The sequence below is a fragment of the Cololabis saira genome, chromosome 2 (genome assembly GCF_033807715.1).
Source record: "Cololabis saira isolate AMF1-May2022 chromosome 2, fColSai1.1, whole genome shotgun sequence".
NCBI classification, from domain to species: domain Eukaryota; kingdom Metazoa; phylum Chordata; class Actinopteri; order Beloniformes; family Belonidae; genus Cololabis; species Cololabis saira.
The window spans coordinates 36,269,764-36,297,435 of NC_084588.1; the positions used below are offsets into that span (position 1 = coordinate 36,269,764).

A 27,672-nucleotide genomic window follows, 5' to 3' on the forward strand; every position below is an offset into this window, starting at 1 on the left:
ATGAGTGACGATGCAGACAACCCTCCTGAGAGGGAAATGAAGGTAAATCAACAGTTTTTGTTGAAGCTGCTGCTGACTAGCTTAACTTGTCGGACAACTGGTCAAATTAGACTTCTGGAGTTAGTTATACGTAACATGTCTTTATCTAGTAAACTATATTATAAATCAAAGATTACTGATACTGATAAAGGTTCCACAAGCAATCTGTAAGAGCAACCGCTTTAGCATCACAATGTTAAAGAGATAAACTCTTCAAGTTAGTAATGATAAAAGAAGACTTCACTCAAAGTATACACCCCTTTTTCTGTTATATCAAAAGGAAAACTACTTCAAATATAACAGAATAATGAATTCTGGCTATTAGTGTTTTCATATTTTGCTGTGGTCAAGTTAAAAGTATCTAAATGCGTTTAAATTAATATCAGGAGTTTATCAAGATACTTTATTTAGTGTGTGCTCGGTTCATTTTCGGTCTTGAAAACGAAGCAGTCGAGTTTAGGGTTGGTTTTATGTAACTTGAACATACAATATGACTTGGATGTAAACAACCCTTTTCATTTTAGAAAAACACACGAGTATTTCAGCTTTCAAGATATTTAAGACAGCTCAGAGTTTCAGAAAACAACAAACTAAAAGATACAGAAACTGAAAACATTTCAGTGAGGAAAACGAAAGACTTCAGAAAACATGATGGCAAAGCTTTGTTGATGAAATTGTGTGTCACATAGTTTTCACATAGTGTTTTTGATTTTGGAAAGAAAGTTATTTTTCTGGTTTTGTAATTTTTATTAAAAAAAAAAATCTTGACTGTTTTTATATAATGTTTTGTTATGACCAGTTCTATTGTGTTTATCATCAATAACCAGACGCTATGTTTTTTCTTTAGGATTTTCAGTTTTGGCAGATGAAGAAAGTTCAAGTTTTTGAGCCAACCGACGATTTGCCTAAAGACAGATCTAATCTGCTTTCCATCTCAAACAAATATGGTTTATTATTTGTGGGGCTTGACCGAACATTTAAAGTATACTTAACTCAAGATATTCTGCTTGCTGATAGAGCTGAATGCAGCGCCTACGATGTAGGTAAGAGATGATCGCACAGGTTTGATCAGTGTTCTTATCTTCATGTTCATATAACTCACAAATTAAGGAAACTTTTCTACCTGTTTTCTAGTCAAAGGGACACCAGTATTGGCTCAGGTGACCGTGGATCTGTCCCTGCTCCATTTGGCGCTTAGTTGTGATGAGCTCACTCTGTCAGTGTGTGGCGTATCTGAGGGGGCCAGCTTATCACTCACCTTTTACGATGTTCGGACCTTCCTGAACAAGGTAAGCGTGGATCGGTCTGTGTGCTTAACATAGCTGTATTATATTAGACCAGCATCAGAAATATAAGTTAGTAATATTAGTTAGAGACTAAGATAAGTATTGTCAATAGGGAGTTTATTGATATATATTATATAATAAATATATATATTATAATATATTGTACCAGTTTTTATACAGTTGGCTGAAGTTTTTTGATAATCTTCTAAACTTTTCTCACACACCGTCTGCTATATATGTCCTGGAGGGAGGGAAGTTTACTTCTTATGACATATGCAGCCCTTGAGTGAAATCTGTTGAACAGCTGAGATACGGTCCAGAACTCTCATCCCCTCAGGTCTCTGGTCAACTAGCTGAGCTTGAAGAGGTGCCTGTTCACATGTGTGGGCAAGTATAGAATTTATTTATTGATTGATTTCTTTTTGTTTTTCGTCAGACGAAACCGCAAAAGCTACCGTTCGCGTCCCTTCGGCCAGCTGTGCAGCCTGGTACTTTAGTGCAGGACCTGAAGTGGAATCCTGCTCAGGTTTCCTTGTTGGCCGCCTGTCTGTCTGACGGAAGTATGATGATTCTGGAAGTTACTGACTTCGTGAAAATACAAGCCCAGCTACCTTCTACAAGTGGCATCACTTGCAGTGAGTGTGACAGAATGCACGACTTTTTTAAATTTCATTGTTTTAAAAACTGCTCCGAATCACATGCTCCGAATCTCTGACATGGTTCTGTCATACGACGTATACTTTCATTACAGTTTGCTGGAGTCCAAAAGGAAAGCAAGTTGCTGCAGGAAAAATGAATTCCACAGTTTGTCAATATACACCAGTAAGGAAACCTTATTCATTTTGATGAGAAAAAGGAATGTCTTCTTTGTCTTGAAATCCTGCAACTGATTTTTGTCGTCTGTTCAAAAGACTCTAGAAGAAAAAAAAGTTATCCCGTGTCCACACTTCTACACCTCTGATGAACCAGTCAAAGGTAATATTTGACATGGGGTTAATTGTATATCTAAAGTCTTTTAACACAGCTGATCATCCTCATATTGACAGATTATTAGTGTTGTATGTCAGAAAATATTGCTTGTTCTGCTGCAGAACGTGAAACCTATTGGTATCATTTTTTTATTTCCTTTGTGGCTGGTGTCTCTCTTTTTTTCTTTTATCAGCCCTTGATGTGCTGTGGCTGAGAACGTATAACTTTGCAGTGGCATATGCTGCTGCAGATGGATCCCTGGAGACCCCTCCTGAGATAGTGTTGATCTCTCTGCCTGTGAGTATGGAGAGACATCTGTCGTCCACTTGATTCAGTTTTGTTTCTTTTGTTTCTTTTTTTTTTTTTTTGTCGGGTGGTACCATAAAATTCGTAAGTACCAAATTCTGCAAAGAAAGAAATGCAGCACGCAATACTCTGCCAGTGTCTTTGGTAGCTTTTTAGAACAGATTGCCTCTGCATTGCAGCGGTTTTACATTTTTCTGTGTAGTATGGCATTTCACTTGATGACAGTCCTTTTTGTCAACTTTTGCCATTTGAGTTACATGCTTCATCAAAGTGGTCACAAAGCCATTTAAGGGTATTGTTGAGGTATTTAGGCCCAATCTAAGTCATGAAAATTACCTAAAATTAGTCACCCCAAATAGGATTTGGCCAAAGCATGACATCATCGTCCATCATGATACCAAGGTAACATCATGATGCTGTGCACCTACCTGTGCAGTCCAGGGATTTTGCTGGATATTAAATTGACATTAAAGGCACTCAACAGGTTTAGTTGAAAATGAAAAGACGTATTTATACAGAGCAATACAGTTGACATAGGCATATAGGAAAGAGCGTGAAGAGCAGGATCCTCTGCAACCCAAATATGATAATCCATCACAATGTTTCACAAGTTATATTTTCAAAAGATTATTAAAGGGACATCAGTCAGTTTTCAACATCTAACACAGTATCACAAGTCACATATTTATATCAGAGCTTTGCTGTCTTTTTCAATTTACCTTGAATTTGTTTAAGACAATGTTCAGCAAAAAATAGTTTTTTTGTTTGTTTTTGTTTAGTGAAGTTGAATTCCTGATTGTGAAATAAATTGTATCACCTTCTACGTGAAAGTGGCTCACATTTTGATGCATGTAATTATTTTATTTTTGCAGAAAAAGGATGAAAAAGTGGAAACAAAGTATCTGAACTTTGGAGACATTGTGTATGGCAGCTGCACCAAGAGACAACACCACTACTACTTAAGTCTTGTAGAGGACTGGTAAGAGTGAATAGGGTTTAAATGCATGGGATAAACTGTTGCTTTTATTAGTTTAAAATGTTGTAGTTTATCTTTTTTCCCCTTTATGTTAAATTGATATCAAATTTGCTTTGTTTCGCCTCATTGATCGTTTCATCTAGGGATCTGGTGTTTGCCGCATCAGCAGCTTCTATTGAGGTCAGCGTCATTGCCAGACAAGACGACAAGGTATGTCATTTGGAAAAAAAAAGAAAATGAAAATGCATGAGTTGAGTCTTAGTTTTAAATCAATGTGCTTTGAATGTAGATTGAAGTTGAAAAGAAGGGAGTTTAATTTGAACACTACTGCCTCAAGTATCAACTGCAAACTTTTACAAAGTTCTTCTCGCTTAAAACGCTTATCTATTCATCTATCAGTCTACAGAAAGCCGAAGGCCAAACTGCTAAAGAAGAATCAGCAAAGAATAACTTATTTCTGATAATTATACCTCAAATGAATGTATATTGTATTTCAATACGTGGTTGCAACATGAGAAGAAAAAGCATCCTGCGATGATGCTGTTGTCCTCATTAGATGTGGGAGCTTTGGCTCCTGGAAGATGCAAGCAGAGCTGAACTTCCAGTGACTGACACAAATGAAGACACTCTGCCTCTTGGCTTAGCGATAGACTACACCAGCCAGCAGGAGATCTACATCAGTAAGTGCATCTGGCTTGCAGCATACTTATCGTCTTCAACAGTGAGCAGAAGTGAATTACTCTAAATTTAATATTACTTGTTTTGATATAAAATCATAAAAGAGGGTTTTTAGATGCATTGCATTGATCAATTTTCTTCCTTTTTTGGGGAGATATGAAAACCCTGAAACAAAATGAAATATGTTGGTTTGTCTACATGTCCGATGTCCACAAAGTAGTAGTAGCAGCAGTAACAGTAGGGAGCTCTCACCTGTGCTTTCATAGAAAATACTGCTAAATGGAAATGTTCATATTGAGAAAAAGCAGAATGTGGTTATAATTTCTGAAGCTATGATCAGCTTCCAGCAAACAGACACCATATTTACAGTATCTTGCAGTGGATTGTGTATAAATCTTTAAAAATACAGTGATGCTCCATGTTCAATTTTCACCCTGCTATGACTGTATATTCTGGAAAACATATTGTTAATGCAGTACTAATATGTGCAATATCATTGTCAAAAACTGATGTGCTCTGAATTTCAGTCATATGATTTTGGCTATCAGGGCTTCTGGGTATTTTTTTGCTGCAAGATAAATCAATATTTTCAAAAAAGAGCTATGTAAATTGGAATATATTGTGGTATCACACTTCAGCTCTGAATGCTGCTTTCTGTCTATTTACCAATATAGGAGTTGTTGCCAGGTTCGATTTTCTTCACAAAAAAGCTGTGTTGTGGGAATGGCAATGATGCATCACAGTAAAACCATTTTTTTCAGTGTCTGCTTCAGCAGCATAGCAGAAAAACTATCAAATTCAGTCCAAATTCAAAAATACTTTATTAATTCCTTAAGGGAAATTAAATACAATTTTTTATTTTTTTTTTAAATCATGGACTCTATGGTTAGACAATAATTCAATAATGATGTATATCAAAAATTTAAGTTGAATCAGTCATGGTGGATATACAATATTCAGGACACCTTTCACTGGCGGTCATCAGGCTGCAGGTGCTGCTGTCAGCAGAAAACAAACAACCAAGAAAGACACGTCACAGCACAGTGACGAACACCACAGCTTGCAGCGTGTGTATTTTTTATTTTCTTTTGCTGGGACTAAAGCTCAAATATCTCAGACGCCGCTGTCTAAAACCTGATAAAACTCTCCACAATGTCTGCTGTAGTTCTTAGTTCCCTCTCTTTTTAGTTCTGGTGGCAACACTGAAACATGCAAAAGGATCAATTTAAAGCAAAACTACATAGACAGCTTGTATTTCTTGCCTCTAGGAACTGTCATAGGGTGTCATCAGCCCTGTTGCTCACACTTTCTTCAGTTTTATGCAGCACTTTTAATATTTATCCTTAATTAAAAAAAAAATTTTAACAATTGAATTATTTAAGAATTATTTAATACTTTGGCCATATCCTCCGACCATAATTACTATGCTGAAGTATTTTGTATTTAACAAGTCATATCACAACATTGAACAACAATGATATGATGTATTGCATGTTTTCCTGATATCCCGCAGCCCTCCATCCTGCAGTCTAACGTGCACATTGTATATGCAACTCAAATTCACATCTCATTAGACAAAAATTAATTTCAGTTTGTGTTATATTTAAGTTCAGTTGAGTTCGTATTTAGCCTTCTTAATGCATTTCATTACCTCATTGTTTCAACTTCAGATTGTTTTGTGTTGAGCGCTTTCCTATTGATCAGATGAAGCTCAAAATCATCAGGTGGCTTTGTGCACACAGAATCATTGCAGTGCTATATTGCAGTATGTGTAGTGAGAATTTATTTCATTTATTTTTTTTGAAGTTTTGTGCATCTATTCTTTTTTTTTTTCAGAAAATGAGTCAGTGTTTGCTTGATTAATTTGTACCTTTTACTCTACATCCTCACAAAGCGGACGAGAAGACCTTACCTCCTGCGCCCACCATGCTAATGCTATCCACAGAGGGATTAATCTGCCCATTCGCTCTGCTGAACTTAAATCCTGGGGTTAAGCAGCTCGTTTCACCCGCTACTGCCCTGGCCTTGGAGGGGGAAAGACTGCCGAAGCCAGGTAAGAAAGACGAACAAAGTGGAGAGATGGTTGTTGGGAGGGGTGAACAACGATTTATAATCATTCATTTCAACATTCTGTTTCCTAAAGTGATGATTCTTTTTTTTTTACTTTTTTTGTGGATTGTGGGTCTTGTAGTGTTCGCCAAGATGCTTTACTTCCTGGTGCAGAGCTGTCCAAGTCTGACTCAGAATGTTTGCATATTTGATATATCACCTATTGGTTTCAAATGGACAATTTTAAGTATTAATTTTGGCATTTTGTGTGGAGCCCGCTTCACATTTATGATTAGTTTAAGAGACTTCTCAATGAAGTAAACGCATCCATGTGTCCCTGATGAGCTTATCCAGATATATTAAGGGAAAAACTTTATTTTGCCTGTGATTTTAGTTATGAATGCAGATGTGAATATAAGTTTGAGAGTTTAACGTTGTTATTTTGACTTACTTTTTTTTGGGGGGGGGGGACTTGCTTTGGCCATGCAAGGAGCTTTGACCTGACATGCCAGCCTTCAAATCCAATCAAATCAAACATGTTCAGAAAAGAGTTGAAGCCAAATTTTTTTACAAACTTAAAGTGTCATATTGCACTTTTCCACTAGTACCTACTAAGCACGGCTCGACTCGTTTTGGCACTTTCCCACTTGGGGTCTACCCCTGCCGAGTAGATACTTTTTCTGTAACTACTCTGCCGAGGTTCTAAGCGGGCTGTATCTGACGTCATCACACGACAGGCCACTGATTGGTCGGGGGTTGGAGTCAGACGTCTGTGTCAGGATGTGACATCAGCCAAAGAGTGACTCCAACGGCGGCTTATTGTTCACATTTATTCGACAGGCAATGGCAGCGCAAAAGTCTGTTTCGTGATCCAACTCTGAGGTGCAGATGTTCATAAACCTGGTGGCTGAGGAGAGAATTAAAAAGGGATCTAGACGGGCGATAAGGAACAACAAGATCTAACAGGAGCTCTGTCACTTCATAGCTGCTCGCGGCTCCCAACGGACTTTTCAGCACGACGAGACAAACTAAAAATTATTTAAAAAGCGTGGCCTGTTGAAGCTTTCACTCGCATTTTTTAACTTGATATCGAGCACAAGCCGCAGACCCAGCAACACATATATCATCTCCTCCATGTTCTACATCTTTAGTGTTGTTGTCTTCTTCGTTTGTGTCACACAATCAATTACGTCGTCACAGCAGCTTCGCTCCAACCCGCCTACTTCTGCTCCAGGTGCTGAATTGTTATGGAAAAGAAACTTAACCGAGTTGAGTCGAGCGAAGCTGAGATGAATAAAGCCGAGTAGGTACTAGTGGAAAAGTGCCAATATAAACAGGGGTTGTGACCGTCTGCCTGTGAAAAACATCTGCTTCCCTTTACTCTGACTAATCCAGCTGCTTGGAGAATTGGCAGCCTGGTTCGTAGAGAACGCTTGCTCAGCACATGATAACATTAATGAAATTGAATTCATTTTCTGTTCACAGGTTCTTTGGCAGCCCAACCGGCCAAAATCGCTGCCCCAATTTCAACTGCCCCAATTTCAACTGCCCCACCAGCTTTCCCAAACATTGGATTTACTTCAGCAGCTGCTTCCACTCCTCTGATCCCTGCCCCTTCATCCTCCACTGTCCCGTACAGCATTGGTCCTACAGCTCCTGTGTCGTCATCTGCGTCAAGCTTTACTTTCTCAATTCCAACTACCTGCTCCACCACCTCAGCCCTTTCAGCTTTCTCCCTGGGGGGATCTGCACCTTTTGGCTCAGGACCTTCAAGTTTCTCTTTTGCCTCCAAGCCTCCCTCTGACACGGCCTCTGCACCTTCAGCATTTTCTTTCAGTACCCCTTCCATGAAACCCGCAGTGGTGGCCCCCCCACCTTCAACATCCCAGAGCCTTGCCGCTGCCTCGCCAGCAACAGTCAGACTAAATCTGAATGAGAGGTACTCGGCCATAATATGTTGGGGATTCTGAGTACAGTTGCATATGCAAACACATACGGATAATTGTTTTCTTTATTAAGGTTTTCAGCAGTGGAGACCACCGCACCAGCTTTCTCCCTGAATGCTTCACTTCCCAAAGCTGTCACTTCCAGTTCCAGTAGTTTTACTGCACCTTCACTCCCAGCCACTAAGCCACCAGCTGTGTTAGGTAAGGAACACTGTTTGTAATCAGTACTGTTCAGGGTTTTTGTAACTTTGTATTTACGGTAGTATTTTTTATGAATAAAACCACAAGCTCTATCATCTACAGCTAAATGGTTAAATTAAATGAAGTAAAGTTAGGATTTTGTCGCAAGTTGTTGTCGTACAATACTTATGGCATTCCTTGTTACTTTGATATTATCGTTTTACAGCACCAGTGTGCCCAGTTCAGACCAGCACACCTTCCACAACTGTTCAGAAACCTGCTCCTGCTGCCCAAGGCCGCGGCCAAGCTCCACAGGTATTATCTAGTTGTTGCAAAGACAAATGACTGATCAAGTTTCTTTTAAGGGTACAGTTCATATTTTTTTCCCCAAAAAATTGCCATTTGTGTTCAATCTAAAAGTCGAACCATAGGGTAGAAATAACACAGTAGGGAACTGGACTGATGACAGAAAGGGCATTAAATTAAGTTTTATGACTGTTGAAAGAACTGCACAGTTGTCTTTGAGGGATATTTTAATTATTTGTATTTGATGAGTTGGTAACAAATGACTGAAAATGGTACAAGCAAGAGACAAAATACACTTAGGTGTTTTGCACTCGTTAAAGGTGGATTTTAATTGTTTGTGTTTTTACTGAAAGACCTCTCAGTAATCCATGGCTTTTAAATGCCAACACTGCAAATAAGTATTGTTTAAGATTGCAAACAAGCTTTCAGCATTTTGAGCCAATCTTCCTCTGCAGTGAGTCTTAAGGTTTATTGCCTGTTCTGGATTATTGTCCTGTTGAGAAAATTCCAGTGGAATCAAGGCCTCGTATTTCTACAGAGGGCTTGTTTTCCACCATAATATTAAAGTTCTCCTTTTGTCACAAAGCCTTTTACTATGGTAAGGTTGCTGGCCTGTCAGGTAGGGATAAAACACATTTGTACTGCGTTCCCACCACTAACAAAGACTCGAAGTGTTCTTACAAGATAATGATCAGAAACAGTCAGCTTAAGCAGTGGGGGACAGGTTAAGAAGAGGACATGTCAGCGTTTTGGCAAATAATAATTCCCTATAAATCAAAATTTGTCAGAAAAAGAATTAATTTCCTGCGTATATAAGAACAAACGCACACCTCACTCAGTGCTGCAGTCCAGTTTTCCATATTTATAACATCTTCTAGTTTGATCAAAGACTTAATCATAAGATAACAAAAGTAAAGTACCATAGGAGTTTACTGAACTCTTTTTAAGTGGTTGCCAGTAGCAACAATGTACATTCGAGATTAACAGCCAGTGACGGAGGAAAACCGTTGTATATATGGATGTCAGAACTGTTTCAGGTTTTACTTTATTGTTTGTTCAAATTGTTTTTGATAAGTGTGTATTTTAGGGTTTGATTTGTTTGATCATTTCTTAATGCAGGCAGCTGTGAGTATAAAGGCTCTGGAGAAGCAGCTGCAGCAAAAGAAGGACTCCGATCCCATTATGGCAGGAATTTTTGAGGAGGTAAGACCAGAGTGCTCTGCAGCAGTTTTCTTTTCTTTTTTTTTTTCTTTTCATTTTTATAGTAACAATAGGAGACCATGGGAGTTGGATAAGTCGTCTTAAACGTAATCAAATTAAATTAGTTCAATTAATTTTACAACAGATGTTTGTAACCCCAATACTACATAAATGCACTCAAATCTGTGGCACCAATTTGAAATTAATTATTTTTTTTTGTTCAATAGGTATTCTGTATTTGATGTTTCTTTTATTCATTTAAAAAAAAAATTAAAACTTAAAAATCCCCTTGGTGTCAGATCAGTACTCTGTCAGTCGATACCAAGTCTAAGGTATCTGAAAGAAAAAGAAATATCAGTACATCAGTGCTACTCACTCGTGAAAATCTTACTTGAGGATTTACAAGTCGCTAATGTAACTTGTTGCCATATAATCATGCTGAATTAATACATGTGGAACGTGTATACAGTCCTGGAGCACCTCCCTCACATTGCTGTATTACTAACTATCTTTGGCTTGTTGTCAGATTGCACACTTTCAGAAGGAGTTGGACGACCTCAAGGGACGGAGTGCAAAAGCTGACTTTAAGGTTGGCACGAATGATGAGATGAAGGAGTTGAGAAAAGAGTCGGAGGACCTCCATGTTTTCACCCTGGAGATCAAGGAAACCACAGAGGTAAGACGATGTTTGAGAAGCTAGACCATTTAGAAAGTGCTCGGGCCAAAACAAAAATCCCTGTAGTTTAAAAAAACCCAGAATACAACGAGTCACATTCATTCACAGTTTTGATCATTTCTGTTATCATTGATTCAGATTTTAGTCGTACTATGAAGCATGTGATCTGCTCTCCTCCTCTTAAACATTTGTTGCCCCCCCAGTGTACCATAAAGAGCATTTGAATATTTTCAACAGGCCTACATTTTGAATTCATTAAGGTTTTTAGTTCCAGAAGATTAGTCGGAGGGGTAAATGTGTCCAGTCTCAGGGAAGACTACAGGAAGAAGATCAGTTTTTGTGTCATAATTTTCTTACATGTCCTTTAATTTCAGATATTAGGTTGAAAAAATCTGTATTTAAGCCTTCTCTTTGTTTTTTAAAGTCCCTTCATGGGGACATTGGCACACTGAAGACCACACTACTGGAGGGCTTTGCTGGAGCTGAAGAAGCCAAGACCCAGAGTGAGCTGAGCAGAGACAAGAAGTACAGGCAGCTGTTGTACAACAAACCTCTGGATCCTCGGAGCGAGGAGCAGCTCAAGGTGATAAACGACTGACTGGCTGACTGGAATAGTGCGCGCAAGGTTGAGTATTTTATATACTTGTTATACTTTCTTCCTTTCTCAGGAGATTCGCAGGCTCTATCAGTATGTGAAGTTCGCTGTGGAGGATGTTAATGATGTCTTGGATGTGGAATGGGAGAAACACCTAGAGAAGAAAAAGAAGCAGAAGTAAGTGTAAAACATTATAGATTAAGCTGATCAGCATTTCAGAGTCCTGGGGCTCATGTACAAAGAGTGCGTGGATTTCATCCTAAATCTTTGCGCAGAAATCTTGCCAACACAAAAAAATTTAGATGTTCAAAACTGTGCGTATGCCCAAATCTGGTCACGTTTCATTTGAACATCACAACCAATGTGGAATTGAACCCAGATGCGTGAGTGTGGCACTCCTCCCTGTCTCCTCCCTCAAGTAGATCATTTGAATATGATAATGAGGATAAATATCCATAAAAAACTGCTCATCCAAACAAGGAATTTGCAAAAGCATGTGAAAAACACAAAAAAAAACATGGACCGAAAATGTTGTTCGTGGCATTTCCTCTGATTTAAGCTGTAAGTAGTGTAGAGTAGAGTAGCGTGCTATGGTTGTGTTGACCACATTGCATTATGAGTGTTGTTGTTCCTTGCTTCGTGTTTGTGCTCTGTGAAGAGTTGTGGGTTTCTTGTGGTCATACAGGTTTGTGAATGCTTATTGTCAGATTTAGTGCATCATTGCACTCTGTTTCCATGTTTGTATTTTACGGATTGACACCGTAACTGAAGGTGGTGGGATGAAAAACGGCTCTCCTCGATCTGGTTTAAAGAGTGTTTTATAACATTTTTGAGATGGCCAAATAGATATGTATCCTGCAGCTTATAACACGCAGCGGGCTTTTCTGTAGTAACCACTCTCATAGATGATACAATGTAATCAGCTGTCAATATTTAAGCCTCCATCATTGGAGAAAACTTTCTGGAGTCCTGCAGCACCTGGACTCCAGAAAGTGGAGTCAATATAAGACTGAACGTAGTCTAAACATTTAATAAAAACGTTGTTCATATATTCCTGAGTCACATCAGTTCCTACCAACCAAACTTTTAGTGACATGTTAGTTTTATCTTAAAAAGACACTAGCGAACCAGTTTTTGCTCCAGATTCAGACACAGTTATGGGATATTTTAAGGATCTGGCTTTCATCTTGATTAGTTGTCCCATATAGTCGCCATGGCACTTCTGAGGAATAACCGAGAGATGTGTGACCTGTCAGCAGCTCCTGCTGAATGGTTCTGGAACGAGTGTCGCGTTGCTGGAACGAGTTCAGGGCAGCGATCCAGAAGGATCCTCTTGGAAACCAGATCAGCTGATGATGCAGTCTTCATCCTGGACCTGCAGATCAGCGTGGTCCCTGAAGCTAACTAATTTCATGCGACTTATTCTTACTTAATATGATCATCAATGCTGTTTTCGCCTCAGTGAGAATAAGAGTTCATCTCATTTTATGTGATGGATGTCTGCGTTCCTCACAAGCGTCATCATTGATGTGTGTTCACATCTTCTTCATGTAACATAAACAGGGAAAACAAATGAGTTTACTTTGGATTTAGGTTGAAGCCATTACTTTAAGGCATTTCTATGGGAAAATTAGGTTAGACGTGATTTTCTTTCATTGTTCAGTTGTAAATCATAAGTGTTCAAACAAGAAGTTTTCTGTTGTTTTTTTTTCAAATCCCTCTTTACTTCAGGAGATCTAGAAGAACATATTTTGGTGTTTAAAACGACTGGTTTTGGTGCACTGCACTTTTTGTACATGAGGCCCCTGATCGAGTAGAATATTGTATGATGCATATTGTTTGTGTAGAAACAAGTGTTATCTTTACAGACACATGGTTGTGCCAGGACGTGAAGGTCTCTTCACCACGCTCTCCAACAACCTGTACATCATCAACCGGCAGAAGAACAGCCTGGATCAGTTGGTTCAGGAGCTCACCACACTGCGCCTCTACAACAAAACAGCAGCTCCTACAATAAACCAAAATACTGCAACAGCAACAACACCAAGGTATGCTCTGGAAGAGAACGAGCTGGGTTGTAGAATTATGAAAATCTTAGGATTATATGAATATGATTACACTTTTGATTTTAAAATTAGAACAAAAACACAGTGGGATTAGATGATGAAAAAGCTTAATTATTTGAATTTAGTCTGTTTAACTAAGCTTCGGTTTGAAGCCGCAACCATTTAGGAATATTTTAAAGGGAGCTGATCGACCTCAACATCACCTTTTCCCCCCTTAGTACCTCAAAGAAATACACAATTGATTACTGAGTGAATAAAAAAAATTATGATAATAATCCTGCAACCTGACACAAGTTGTCACTTGTAAGTTTGACCACATGTCCCACCGCTGGTAGCATTTTCATTACATGACATCCAAAACACACGTTCAGCAATTTTGCTCTCAAACCAATAAACCCTGCGATTTTGACAGAGTGTGCATTTAAAAATCAATTACATCAAACTGTGAAAAGCATTGTGATCTAAGACATCTTGGCTGTATTTTCTTCTAGTTTGGAAAGTGAACTCAAGAGTTTAGAAGACGCACTCTTGAAAGCCAAGCTGGATACCACCGCTCCCGAGACAAAAAACAAAGCTCCAGGTATGCATCCCTCCATGGATATTTTTTTTTAATCTAAAATGATAAAAGGTACCAATCACTCCATTTAAAAATACTCTCAACATATCCTGTTCAGGGTTGAGGCGGGGCAGCCTCTTGCAGGTATTTCAAGAGCTGCATCTCTGACTTTAAAAACAGGGCTAATAAAACAAGTCACATTTATACATTTTGACTAACACCAGATTTTCTCCAGCAGTCAAGATATCATCAGTTAAACTGTCCCAACTGCGCAACTTCCTCTCAAAGGGACAGATGCCCCCTGTACGGTCGACAGCACCAGGTACTATTAAATATGTTCACATGACTACGCTTTCTTTTAAATGATGTCAATCTGTGATCAAAATTTAAGATCTTAGTGAGATAATGGATTTTAAGGTCTTCCTCGTTTATTCTCTTTCAGCCAACTTGTCTCGCTCCGCCTTCCTTTCACCTAAATATTATGAGGACTTGGATGATGCGAGCTCAACGTCGTCCCTTTCCCAGTCCCTAGAGCCTCACCCGCCTCACTTGGAGCTGGAGGAGGAGGAGGAGGAACTACAGCCCCTTCGGCCCCCAACTGCTGTGGCTCCAGCACTGTCCACTCCTCGCCACCCCACAGTGGTGAGGACCCCCTCTATCCAACCAGGGTTTGGAGCCATCCAGTCTACGCCTCTGACAAAAATTCACTCTGTACCAAACATGGGCTTTGGACTCAGCCCTATTGCCAGCCCCAGTAAGTAACTAATACCAACTTTTCATGTTCACTACTGAAAAACAGTTAAAGTCAATGGTTCTGTTCTGTTCTGTTCTGAGTTCTGATCCAATTCTGATGACCTCTCTAAGCTGCTTACTTTTCTAACTTTTCAATTTCTATTTCAGTTCCAACCAACAAGATCAACCTCAATGGGGCTGAAAGCACCGCTCTTGCCACAAAGACTGTAAAGCATGGAGCTCCGCCCCCAGAGAGAACCATACCTGTCACCCTCCCCGCCCAACAGGCTGCAGCCACTGCTGCTCTGCGCAGACAAATGGCCAATCAGAAGACTGGTAAGAAGCAGGAGCAGCTTGCAAATGGTTAATTATTTACTAGTTTTTGACAACATGTTGAAATAATTGTTGTCCTGTGCACATAACAAGTTTCTTGTTCTACATCCCGTTGTTGTGCTCCTTGTAAATCACCAGGGGGAGACATACACCTTGAGACTAAAGAATCTGAACCCGACAGCTTCAGCAGTCCAATCAAATAGTTTTTTTAAAATTGTATTTTAGTTTGCATCGTAAGATTCTTCAATGTGTTAAATGATGAACTCCAATTGGCAGCCATTAGGAGAGCTTTATCCAGTCAAACTAACTTTGATCGATATAATTAGATGAAAAAAAATGAAAATAAAAATACACATAAGAAAGTAAAAAATACATACATAAATAAGTAAAATCAAAATAATCATGCTTTGTTTATTCTTTTGAAATGTGGATACTGTGTACACATTCTTGTGAAGTGCTCTCATATGCTTTTGTTTGTATTCCAGCTGTTGTCACGACCTCACTGACGGAGTCCACTTTAAAGATTGTTCCCCAGGTGGTCAACATTCAGGAGCTCAAAGACAAAGGACCGCCTTCCATCATCAGGTTAAAACTGCAACATTACAGATTACACGGATCAAGTCTCTGTCAACACTTTCTACTTTAAGTCACAGTAACGTTGAATAGATTTGTTTCCAAAGACATTTTGGATCAGCTGGAGCCTATTCAGCAAATTACTTGGACATCCCGCTAATAACACATTACAGTAATCTAGTCTAGAAGATAGAAGCACATGAAATAGTTTTTCTGCATCACTCTGCGAGAGGATTTTCCTAATCTTTGCAATATTACGCAGATGGAAAAATGCTATTTTACAAACCTGATTAACATATGGTTAAACGACAAACGAAGGGGGGAGTGGTAGCCTAGTGGTTGCAGAAGTGGACTGGAGTCTGGAGGACCAGGTGCAACCCAGGTCAACCACCCTGGGCCCCTGAGCAAGGCCCTCAACCCCAACCACTCCCCGGGGGCCGTTTATATGGCAGCCCACTGCTCTCTAGTCTAATTAGAGATGGGTTAAATGCAGAGAAACAAATTCCACCAGCCTGGCTGTGTGGTCATTAATAAATTAAAAAAAAAAAAATACTGATCTAAAATAACACCAAGGTTTCTCACAGTTGCACTGGAAGCCATCGCAACACCATCTAATCCCTTCCTAAGATGCTCTGGACCATGAATGATAACCTCTTATCTGAATTTAGAAGCAAGAAATTTCCATCTAAGACATGCAGGACACCGGCCCTCGAGGACCGGAATTGCCTACCCCTGATCTACAGTGTCAAAAGCAGCACTGAGGTCCAGTAGAACCGTGGCCGCATGGTGATGCGTGGGCTGACATGTCTGCTGGGACTGTTCGAGCTTTCGCAAAAGCCGGCATCATGTCCGAGGGGCCGCTTCGCTCCTGGCTCGTGCCCGTCGCAGCGCTGATCATTTCTCACGGTCTCAGCGCGATCAGGATCGGATGAAGCCCGACGGGCTGAGTTCTGACAACTGTTGCATATCTTATTTAGCGCACCTGTTTAATGCAGAAACGGAGGATGAAGATTTCGATGGGTTTGATTAATGTAATAACTTAAATAAAGTACAATCAAACTAAGTTTTCGCTCTATTTTTAAATACGCACACTTGTATGCTTGTGTGTGTGTGTGTGTGTGTGTGTTGTGCGGCGCGCATGTGTGTGATGTTGTAAGGTGGCGCTCCATGTGTGTGTAGACGGCCCCTTTTCGGTCGGTGCGCAGTGTGTGTGTGTTTTTAAATACAGAAATGACACAAAACTGAGGGTGCGCCTTTCTACACGGCACGCCGTATGGTTGTCAAAATACGCTATTCCACACAGGAATTTTCCACAATTTTGTTTTCTTTCATTAAACGTACGGCTTTGTGAGATATTCACGTTGAAACATGTTCCCCGTCTCACTGTTTTGTTGATCTTCTCCAGCTCCTCAGGGTCTGATCCCACAGCTCAGGCCTTCACAACACTTTCTACCAATCAAGTCAAACGGGTGAGTATAAAATATCCATAAATACTTGTGTTTTTGGTGAATTGAGCTGTAACTGCAATTAAACGTTTCTCTGCAGAATACTGTCCCGACCATGCAAAAGACTTCCAGTGAAATTACATCCACGCCACAGACGGGCTTTGTGTTTGGTAAGTGACATGTTGGCAGATACGGTGTGTGCACATCCCACCCATCTCATGCCTGCCGCTCCAGTCATCTGGTTAAACATGGACATCTGCAGTCCAGTGGCTTGTTTATAATTCTTCTTATGGATCTGTAAAATCGTCACCTCTAAATTTATGTTGGGTTTCATGCCATGACAGACATTTACTCAGTTCCTAAAACTTTGTCTTGAAGGTCCGGCAGCCAAAGCAGACGGTTCTGTGAGTTCAGTAGAACAAAGCTCCAGCAAAGGTTTCTCCTTCACTTCAGGGTGAGACATCTCCATTTACTCTTGTCGAACAAAGTTAGCTCATACTTGTATTTATCATAAAGACATAGTCAATAATATTTAACATCTTGCTATTATCAAACTTTGCTTGACTGTGATTCACTGAAAGCGATTTCAGTGACATCACGGTATTTGTTCTGTTAATTTCCCCCAAAATAACCACACAGATAAATGTGTGTGATGGAGGCAAGCAAGAAGTCTTAAACCACTCTAATTATGTCCATAAATTGTTTTCCCTTATAATCCAGCAGATTTATCAAATACTTTTAAAAATTCCACCCCACTTAATTTTTCTTGTCCACTCAAGTATATCACTTTATAGAAACGACTGATTTTTCTCCCTGTTTGTTTTTCCAGATCGGCTTCAGGCTTCAGTTTTTCTTCAGTCTCGCAAGGAACTGGAATGTCACAAGGTAGAAACTATTGGCTATCAAGACAGTAAGAAGAGGATCATTCATGACTTGCGTGAAGTTGGCCCCCCACCCCACGCAAAACTCAATCTCAATCGTTTGTGCTGCGTTAGTGCTGGTTTGTGCAGAAATACATTTCGTTTGTGCTGCTTTAGTTTTTAAGATATCACATTATATTTCAAAGGTCATTCTAAGTTCACGCAGCCCACCGACTTTGTCCACAATTAACTGAGAGGCTAAGTGAGGGAGCATGTTACTGCTGACTCGCTACACAAACAACAAGCCAGTTCGGTGTTATCCAACTGTGTCCGTATTTATTTTCCTCCAACGCTGAACAAACAGTCAAAAGCAAGGCAAGGCAAGATATTCACTCTCAGTTTGTAGATATTTCAAGCGGTCAACAAAACATTACACTCTCCCTACTCACCCCCTCTCCATGCAGCCGCCGCGGTGAACAGGTGAATATATGCCCATTAATTCATTAGTTCAATCACCCTGTTTGTATCCATCAACAAAGTCGGGGGCTGCATGACGTCATCGTGTCATAATAAACCGGTTATGTCTTCAAAACTAAAGCAGCACAAACGAAATTTCTTTCTGCACAAACCAGCATTAACGCAGCACAAATGATATTTTAGAATATTTTCACCGAGTTTTGCGTGGGGTGGGGGGCCAGCTTCACGCAGGTTCATTCATTCATGTCTTATATTTTCAGCTAAATTGACCATTTTGTCTCCCCAGTGAAGGATGTAAATACATTTCCGTTTGGTGGAAATGGGAAGATGGCGTTTGGCCAGACTGGAGAGGAGCCATTTTCCCTCACCCCCAAGTCCAGTGCCCCGGGTCTTGGCACCGGGTCTCTCTCTGTGCTGCCGAGCGCTGCAGGTGAAGCAGCCAATCAGACGTCCACCACAACTGCTTTCAGGACAGAGCCACAGCCCCCGAAGACCATTGGGGGAGAGACACTGGGCAGTTTCTCTGGACTACGCGTGGGCCAAGGAGAAGAAGCTAAAGATTCCTCCACCAAACCTGCTGCTGCATTTACCTTTGGGGATAGTGGACTTGGCATTGGCAAGGGAACCCCGCAGTTTAGTTTTGGAGCAGGTCTCCAAAAGTCTGCTGATGATTCTACTGCAGCAAACCTGTCTAACGGGGCGGTGTCAGGCAGTTTGTTTAAGCCCCCTGAATCAAACACCAAACCAGCTTTTTCTCTTCCCCCCTCCAGCTCAAGTGCCTCAGGTTTTCCTTCATCGTTCGGTAGTCTTCTCACCGCTTCTCCAGAGTCAGTAGAGGAACTACAAGCTCCCACACAACAAACTACACCACCTCCTAAAAAAGAGCCCACTAGCACTGAACCTGCTGTAGAAAGCCCCAATCAACCCGCCGTGCCTGAGCCTGCAGTGGATACAACTACAGCAGAGACCACAACAGCCACACCAACATCTGCTGCACCAATACCCAGCACCCCTTTGGTCACTAACGTCCCTCCCACAGACTCTCCCTCTCCCACTGTTGCACCCACTGAAGCAACCCCTACACCACCAGCCAGTGCTCCTGCCGCAGTGAAAGCCACCCCAGACCCCTCCACCACTGCTGCTGGGACCACTTCAGCTGCTGCCACACCTGCCTCCCAGGTAGCCCCAGCAGCATTCCAGGTGCCCAGTTCTGACAAACCAGGCTCCATTTTCACTCAGTCTGCTCCTGCAACAACTGACAGCAGCTCCATTGGGATCACACCAGTGATCAGCACAGCTGCTCCTACAGCCACCACTCCCACCTCCGTAGTTGTGAGCAACACATCAACTACCGCTGCTGGAAATGTGTTTGGGCAAGCTGTTGCCCCACCTGCTTCCTCAGCCCCAACAGCCACAGGATTTGGCTCATCTGGGTTCGGTACATCACCTGGTTTTGGCAAATCCGTGTTTGGACAGGGGACTGGGTTTGGTCAGCCTGCCGGCATCGGTGGAACATCCAGTGGCTTTACTTTCTCCCAGTCAGCTTTTGGGGCAGGTTCTAGTGGTGCAACTACTGGAGGAGGTGGTCTTTTTGGTGCCCCCACTGCAACAAATGCAAGTTCTTTCTCTTTTAGCACAAGCAGTGCAAACGCAGCCAGCAGCACTGGCTCAGGGCTGTTTGGGCAAAACACAACCCCTGGTTTTGGTCAGAGCTCTGGATTTGGACAAGGATCTGTGTTTGGAAGCAACACTTCCACCTCCCCATCTTCAGGTTTCAGCTTTGGACAGCCATCAGGTGAGTGCAAGTTGGTACTTAAGTGTCACTTTGATGAATTTTTCACTTGTCTCCCTTAGCTGTGTTAAATTTTGTCAAGTCATTTTTAGTGTAAAGGCTCAGTTATGGTTCTGCGTCACACCAACGCAGAGCACACGCCGCAGCCGTGACGCCGTGCTGAACCCTTCAGACTTCTCCGTCTCTCCATTTGGTCGTGGTGCAGTACCCCCCGCGGCCACTAGTTAGCGATCTTTTTCTGAATGGTTTATCCGACTTTTTCCGGTCACAGTAAATCAAAGAAATAAGGACAACTATTGTGCAAAAAACAAAAACAAAAAAAATCACACATAAACGAAGAAAAGAGCCCTGGAAGTTCACTACTGATTCAAACCGGAAACCGGAAATGCTTCGCTTTCAAACGAACCAATCACAGCCCTCTCGGTCTGCGGGTGGACGGCGTCTCCTCGACGCGTAGTTACAATTTTCAGGAGGTGCACGTCAGAGACGGCGCAGGTGACGGCGTGTCCTCTGCGTCGATCCAAACCACACGCCGTAGGCACGGCGCCATTTTGACGCAGAAGCATAACTGAGCCTTAAGTCATACATAGCTATACATGTTCTCTTATCTGCACTTGTTAAGCATATTGAAATGATAAAAAGGTGATGTGAAGAACAAACAATAAATGAGAGGCTCTCACTGTTAAATCAATGAACAGTTCCAGCTGTCATTGTTGAAAGTAACCCATCCTGACAATCCATGAATCAGCTTGTGATGTAAGTGAAGTGGGCAGAGCAGCAGACCCACACGTGTTGGTCTGATTCAGGCCAGATGTGCTACTGTTTCAAGTGGCATCATCTTGAAAGAGAGACACACCTGTTTTTATTTATGGCATGCTGTCAAAGCCTCAGTGGCTACAAGGTGTTGTCCCATTCCCAAACATTCTCCGAAGTCCTAACACAGTCTGAGAATGTCTGCATACGCGTGGACAGCTGATTCAAAGTATGAGCTACGTAGGTGTTCATGTTTCTGGAATCATGTTATTTAGTAGTTTCTGTGGGGGTGGGGAGTTGGGGGTAATGGGTCGCTTTATAATAATTGCTGATCTGGTAATGTGAAGTTGAAGATTGTGTCAGTGTGTTAAGGCTGAATTATGGTTCCGCGTTAAACCTAGGCCGTAGGGTACGCAGCTATGGAAGTCTCTCCGTAGGCTACGCCGTAGCCTGACGTGCACCTCCCAAAAAATGTAACTAAGCGTTGAGGCGACGCAGACCCAACGCAGACCGAGAGGGCTGTGATTGGTTTGCTTGGTAGCAACCAGTTCGTGAAGCAGTAGTGAACTTTCAGCACTCTTTTCTTCGTGTGTGATTTTTTTTTTTTTTTTTTTTTTTTTTTTTTTTTTTTTTTTTGGGGTTGTTTTGGTTTTTTGCACAATAGTTGTCCTTCTCTCTTTGATTCACTATGACCGGAAAAGCCAGACACTAAACAAAGTATCAACTAGCACTCTGGGAGTATTGCACCGTGGCGAAATGGAGTGACGGAGAAGTCCGAAGGGTTCACGACAGCGTCACGGCAACGGCGTAGGCTCTGCGTTGGTTTAACGCAGAACCTTAAATCAGGCTTTACTCTTAATGTTCTTTTTTTTTTTTTTTTATCTTTTGTTCAGCTTTTGGCTGCTCCAGTGCCACCCCTGTATTTGGCCAACAATCAACTCCTGGAAACTTATTTGGACAGGTATCATCAACTTTTCGATTAATATAACGTGTGAAAAGAATGACACAATAATGCCTTTCTGCTCAACAATTTGTCTGACTGAAATGTCTGTGCCAGCAGCAGCAGTCAGCCAGTGGGAGTGTGTTTGGTTCAAGTTCAACCAATACGGCAGGCTCATCCTCTGGTGGTGGGTTTTTCAGCGGCCTGGGAGGTAAACCGAGCGATGACGCTGCCAACAAGAACCCATTTGGCACGGGCCCGTCCACCGGGGTTTTCGGGCAGGCGACTCAGGCTGGTATGCTTACCGGTCCCATCATTCTCAACCCTGACTCTTGTTTTCATCTAAATTTTATCACACAAACAAATCAAACTAATAACAGAATATATACGAGGAGTAAACCATTGTTCACTTGTGCTTGAAAGCTACATTTATTGTCTTATTTCTCCTGTAGGTTCCCCCAGTCTGTTCGGGGATAGTGGTGCCAAAAGCTTTGGTTTTGGTCAGTCCTCCTTTGGGGAGCAGAAGGGCAGTGGGGCCTTCACCACTGGCGCTGGGAGTGTTGCATCCCAGGGCTTTGGTTCCTTCTCTACACCAACAAAACCAAGTAGATATCACTGTCCTTCATCTTTTACCATCGCTTGCACAGCCTCTCAACGCTATTCCTTTCTGCAGGTGGGTTTGGCGGCGCTCCGGCGTTTGGAAGTCCCCCTTCTTTCGGTAGTTCCCCAGCATTTGGAGGTGGGTCATCATTTGGTACGACCCCGTCTTTCAGCAACCCTGTTGGTTCCTCAACCAATAAAGTGTTCGGAGAGGGAACAGCAGCTTCCAACATGGGAGGATTTGGGTAAGAATGTCCCTGGTTCTATCAAAGTTGTTTTTTGGTAACTAATGCTGGTTTAGTCTTTTTTTTTACTTAATAGACACATTGATTTGACAAAAAGTGTAAACATAATCTTAATAGTCGCTGTATTCAGTGGCAATGACATCCAGTCATGACCCCATCAAAAATATTCTTGATACACATTTGGCTTCACTTGACATGCAAGTGTGTGTTTTTTTTTTTTAATAAATAGATATTGCTATCGCTAAATGTCCAGGGGCCTCATTTATAAAAGAGTGTGTAGGATTCATACTAAAAGTGCATGTAAACCCAAAAGCCAAAAATGGCGGGCGCAAAAAAAAATCTGAATTTATAAAATCGTGTGCACGCACACTTGCACGCAATGTTCGCTTTAAAAATCACAGTCCAGCTGGAAGGTTGCGCAGGTGAATTCGCCTCATATCCCGCCCTCTACACGCCCACTTCATACCATAAATGGGCAATGCAAAATAGTATTTGCATATGAATGAGCCTGCTGAGCATGCGCAGCGGCTTCCTGCAGCCTGTTCCTGCTGCGCGTCAGAATGAATGAGACATGTGTCGAGCCGGGCAACCGTTCCACTAAATTTCACAGAGACTGAGATCGAGATGTTGTGGATGAGGTGGAGGCCAGGAAAACCACATTATTTGGTGGTCACAGTAAAAGTAGAAAAAGTATATAAATAGTATAAAATAAAGCGAGTGGCAGCACGCCGTGAGTGTCACGGCGCAATTTCCACTGGGGACAGGGGGGACATGTCCCCCCCACTTTTCAAAATCATGTTTTTGTCCCCCCCACTTTTTACAGTTTAAAAACTAACGGTAGGCTCAGCCTGTAATTGCAAATCATCAAGATACTCTGTGCAAAGACGGGACGGGAGCCCTGCTACCCCTCCTCCCCTCCCCTCTCCCCTCAGTGCTGCTCAAGGCTGCTTTATGGTTCCGCGTCACACCAACGCAGCCTACGGCGTAGGTGCGCGTCGCCGCGTACCCTACGGCGTAGGCTCTGCGTCGTTTTAACGCGGAACCATAATTTAGGCTTACGCCCGCACGTAAAGGTTTCACGCGCGCGTAAAACTCATTATTTATATATATAAAAAACCTGAGTCCCTTTAGGGGCTCCGTAGAGTGGCCAGGCACTCATTTGTTCTGTCCTCAGTCACTCTACAGTTGTCGCGATGGGTGACGAGGTGGTTCCCGGCACGGCGTTTTTTTTTTTTTTTATCTTTTGTTCAGCTTTTGGCAACCTTTGCGTAGAAGGTGGCTTGCGCATGTTTCAAGCCCTGTTTTGTGCGCAAGCAAGCTTTATAAATGAGGCCCCAGGCCTGAAGACATCGAAATGCAAGTCATACAAGCGCTTCCACTGCAGCACGCCTGAACGTACACAAGGGTGCGAGGGCCCGTTCATCCCTGCTTGCAGCTTTAATTGTCATTGTTTTGGTTGTTTTCATGTATTTAACTGTCAATTCGTCCACCAGCTTTATCTCTCGCTCTCGCTTTATCCATCGCTTAGTCGTCGTTTCTGAGACTCTTTGTTTCGTTCCAGTTTGGTAAACTGCGCCCGATTAGGGTCTGCAAAGAGAAATACTAACATTTGAAATATACAGATGATGCTGCTAGAAAGTAGGTTATTTGTACAGCTTTTCCCTCAAATATAACAGATGGACAGTTTACTATGTATTATAGGCAACTGAAGGAGAAATTCCCAACAAATTAAATTCAAATTTAACTTTGAACAGGATTTTGATGGTAATTTTGCCAGCGTTATTAACTTCTTGTCTGCCATGTGCATGTGTTTTTATAGCAGTGAGCATGGCTACAAGCCTGAAACTAAATATCTTTGTGCCGGAGCAGATTATACCGGCCTGCTCCCTCTATCTCCCTCGCTGTTTTGCTTATACTCTTTTCTCTTTTGGGAATCAGTGGGTGTGGTCCTGCAGAAGGGATTGCGTTCTTTTTTTCTTTTATTTTAGTTTCTCAATCCTACACACAAACCCCATCTTGAACATTCTGTACATGTGTAAGGACGGACATAATGTTGTCCTCTGTTCCATACTTCTGTATTGTCGTCTTTATATATTACAGATTTAATTCATGGCAGTTGGATGCTCTCCGTCATTTAGTCTCAGAAGGTCCCGCTCAAGTTTTCTGTGTAATATTTAGTTGAATTTTTTTTGTGTTACTTTAACACAGCTCCTGTGTCTGCCTCTGTTTTCAGGTTTTCCTCACCCAGCGCCCCCTCCTTTGGTGCTTTAGCCACTCAGAGTGCCCCGTCATTCGGGAGCTTGGCCCAGCAGGGCACTGGATTTGGAAGTCAGCCCAATACGTTCTCAGGCTTTGGACAGCAGCCACAGACAGGAGGTGATACATCTACTTTGTTTGCATTCATTTTTAGTGGCCCCCCACTTTCTGTCTCCTTGAAGAGTTTAGTTAAATGCAGCATATTAGTGGCTGAATTGGTGTCAGTAGGCCAGTTCCCACTATCAGAGCATTTTCTGGTCTGAAACCGCGCTCAGTACGTGTCTAATGTTTGGGTTAGCATTCTTTCAAGGCTTAAAAATGACCAGGCCCAGGATTTACACTGATTTCCAGGGATGCAGTACCAGTTCCTGGATACATACAACCTTTAGTAAACTTTAGTGTGTCAGAGTCGCTCCTGTGGTTTCTTGTGCTGGCCCCCCCCCTTCTCCTCCCTTTTCTCTCTTTTGTCCATGTTGCAGCATCCTTTGCCGGACACCGGAACCTGCAGGTGGTTGTGGGTGGCTTGTAGCTTGCATTACGGAGCACAAGTCTTTCCCCGACCCTGCACCCCAACCTGGGACTTGCTGATTGGGCCGGAGCTTCGGGAGCTGCGTGCTGGCCTGCGGTCCCCACCCCTGGTCATCCCGTTGCTGGCCCCCCCTTCTCCTCCCTTTTCTCTCTTTTGTCCTGCAGGTGGTCGTGGGTGGCTTGTAGCTTGCATTACGGAGCACAAGTCTTTTCCTGACCCTGCACCCCAACCTGGGACTTGCTGATTGGGCCGGAGCTTCGGGAGCTGCGTGCTGGCCTGCGGCCCCCACCCCCGGTCATCCCGTTGCTGCTTCCACCTGCCTGCTGTGCTGTTGCCGTCCCTGACCCACCAGTCTGGCCCTCGGCAGGAGGGTCCCCCCTGATGAGCCTGGTCCTGCTCAAGGTTTCTTCCCTCCTAAAGGGGAGTTTTTCCTTGCCACTGTTTGGCTTAAGGTTTTTCTCCCACTAGGGGAGTTTTTACCTGCCATTGTTTATGTAATAACTGCTCGGGGGTCATGTTCTGGGTATGGGTCTCTGTAAAGCGTCTAGAGACAACTCTGTTGTATTAGACGCTATATAAATAAAATTGAATTGAATTGAATACAACCAGAGAAATAGCTTTGAGTTTGCATCCATACATAACCCTGGTTGGTTGGCTTGTCATACTTAGCCCAGTCACTTCTATGCAATTGTTATGTTGCTCTCTCCATTTGTCTTCATAGTTTATCTTTATTTTGCATCTGTCATTATCTTTGTCATTGTTATTAATACATCATACCATCCACTTGCCCCTCAGACACATCTGTTACTCACTGATATGAAACATCTATCTTTTGGCATGTCAGTTAACAGTTTTCTATCACTGATTTTATCACTTTTTTTGTTTTGCAGGGTTTTCTGGAAACACTTTTGGATCAAACCAGTAAGTGTGGTCAGTACTTGTAGTTTAAATTCTGCATTCCACTCTGCACTGATCAGTAGATAGACCCATATTTCTGTGTCTGCAGCGCCATGTGCCTGAGGGACTAAGCTTTGCTAAAGCACACATCTTTTCTTCCACATCAGTGTCTTTCTGATTTAATACCACCTATCTAACCTAATTCATCACAATCCTCCTTCTCTTTCTCTTTCATTTATTTAATTCAAGTCAGATTCCCTGCTGCTTGGCTGAACAAATATACAGTAATCATTTTTCTTCCTGGCACTTCAAATAATATTACCACGCAATAAATGAGTAAAACATTTGATCATGTAACAAAAAATATATTCAATAAATACTTTTTAATAATGGTGGTTTGAAACCCCTGCCAATAACTGCCACGCTACTACTTTTGTAAGTCAAAAATATCTTAAAATTGCTGATGGCATTTTTTTTTCTTCAAATAAAAAAAATAATTGACTCACTCAACGTGTTATATTACCAATACTGTTGCTCTTTCAAGGATTTAATTTCTTTCTTTCTGCTTTGTTGATCATTTGTTCTTTCAGATCAAGTTCCCAACCGTTTGGTGGCTGGAGAAGCTAGTTTTACTAAACTTAGGAGCTCCTATAGAAGCTAGAGAGACATTTCTACCTGCAATCAAGCTTTTGGAAAGGGAAATACTGGATTGCATTTGGGTTGAACGGGTAAAAAAAAAGTTACGTGAAAATTAAATTTAAAACCATTTTCAAGCTACACGTGGAGTCCAGTTCACTATCTACATATGTCATATTCTTGTACTCAATTTTTACCATTTGAAGTGATCTTGGTGTCTTCCTGGGACAGCCAAGCCTAGTACTAGTACTTTTACAAGCAGGAGAATATACAGAATGTTATTTATTGATGTGGTTCACAGCATTGATTAACATGCTCCCAAGTTCATTGTGTGCTCTACATTTACAAAAGAAATCCTTTAAAAACATGCATTTATATCGAATATTTAAAGATTTACTTTTGAACTTTTCAGTCTTGAAATTAAACAAAACCATTCATTTCACTTTAGAATGAAAAACATTTGGCTTTTTTTTTTTTGTTGTGGCACCTTTTGTTGTATATTTTTACATGGAAAACTAGAAATAAATATTGTTTTCTAAAATTGTTTGACATTGTTTTGAGTATTTGGTCAAAATTAAGGTGCAGAAGCAGAGACTAAAAGCTACAGACACAGTGGAGATCTTGTTTATGGCCGCCAGGTTGGACTGGGCTTGTGACTCAACCTCATTAAAGAAGCCAAAGTTTGAGCCTTTTATTGTAGGTTAAAATCAGAACTAGAAGAAGCTACAGTAAAGATAGATATTGCTGATGACGAGGTTTTGGATTGATACTTCAGT

The 27,672-nt window shown here is 41.7% G+C and overlaps 1 protein-coding gene across 1 annotated transcript; it reads left to right on the forward strand.

The window, feature by feature from the left end:
- On the forward strand, positions 1 to 27,437 carry LOC133456511 (nuclear pore complex protein Nup214-like). The gene is made up of 36 exons (XM_061735000.1): positions 1 to 42; positions 887 to 1,082; positions 1,174 to 1,328; positions 1,762 to 1,960; positions 2,077 to 2,147; positions 2,237 to 2,300; positions 2,488 to 2,591; positions 3,473 to 3,579; positions 3,720 to 3,786; positions 4,133 to 4,256; positions 6,149 to 6,307; positions 7,789 to 8,242; positions 8,323 to 8,450; positions 8,656 to 8,744; positions 9,855 to 9,938; positions 10,462 to 10,611; positions 11,036 to 11,194; positions 11,280 to 11,383; positions 13,075 to 13,254; positions 13,764 to 13,852; positions 14,067 to 14,150; positions 14,271 to 14,582; positions 14,729 to 14,896; positions 15,379 to 15,478; positions 16,872 to 16,935; positions 17,012 to 17,081; positions 17,290 to 17,365; positions 17,741 to 17,796; positions 18,535 to 20,043; positions 21,687 to 21,754; positions 21,851 to 22,028; positions 22,186 to 22,338; positions 22,407 to 22,578; positions 24,812 to 24,954; positions 26,254 to 26,284; positions 26,851 to 27,437. Exons 1-36 carry the CDS (start codon positions 1 to 3, stop codon positions 26,885 to 26,887), a joined length of 5,946 nt encoding a protein of 1,981 aa, XP_061590984.1. The 3' UTR covers positions 26,888 to 27,437.
- Positions 27,438 to 27,672: the final 235 nt, after the last annotated feature.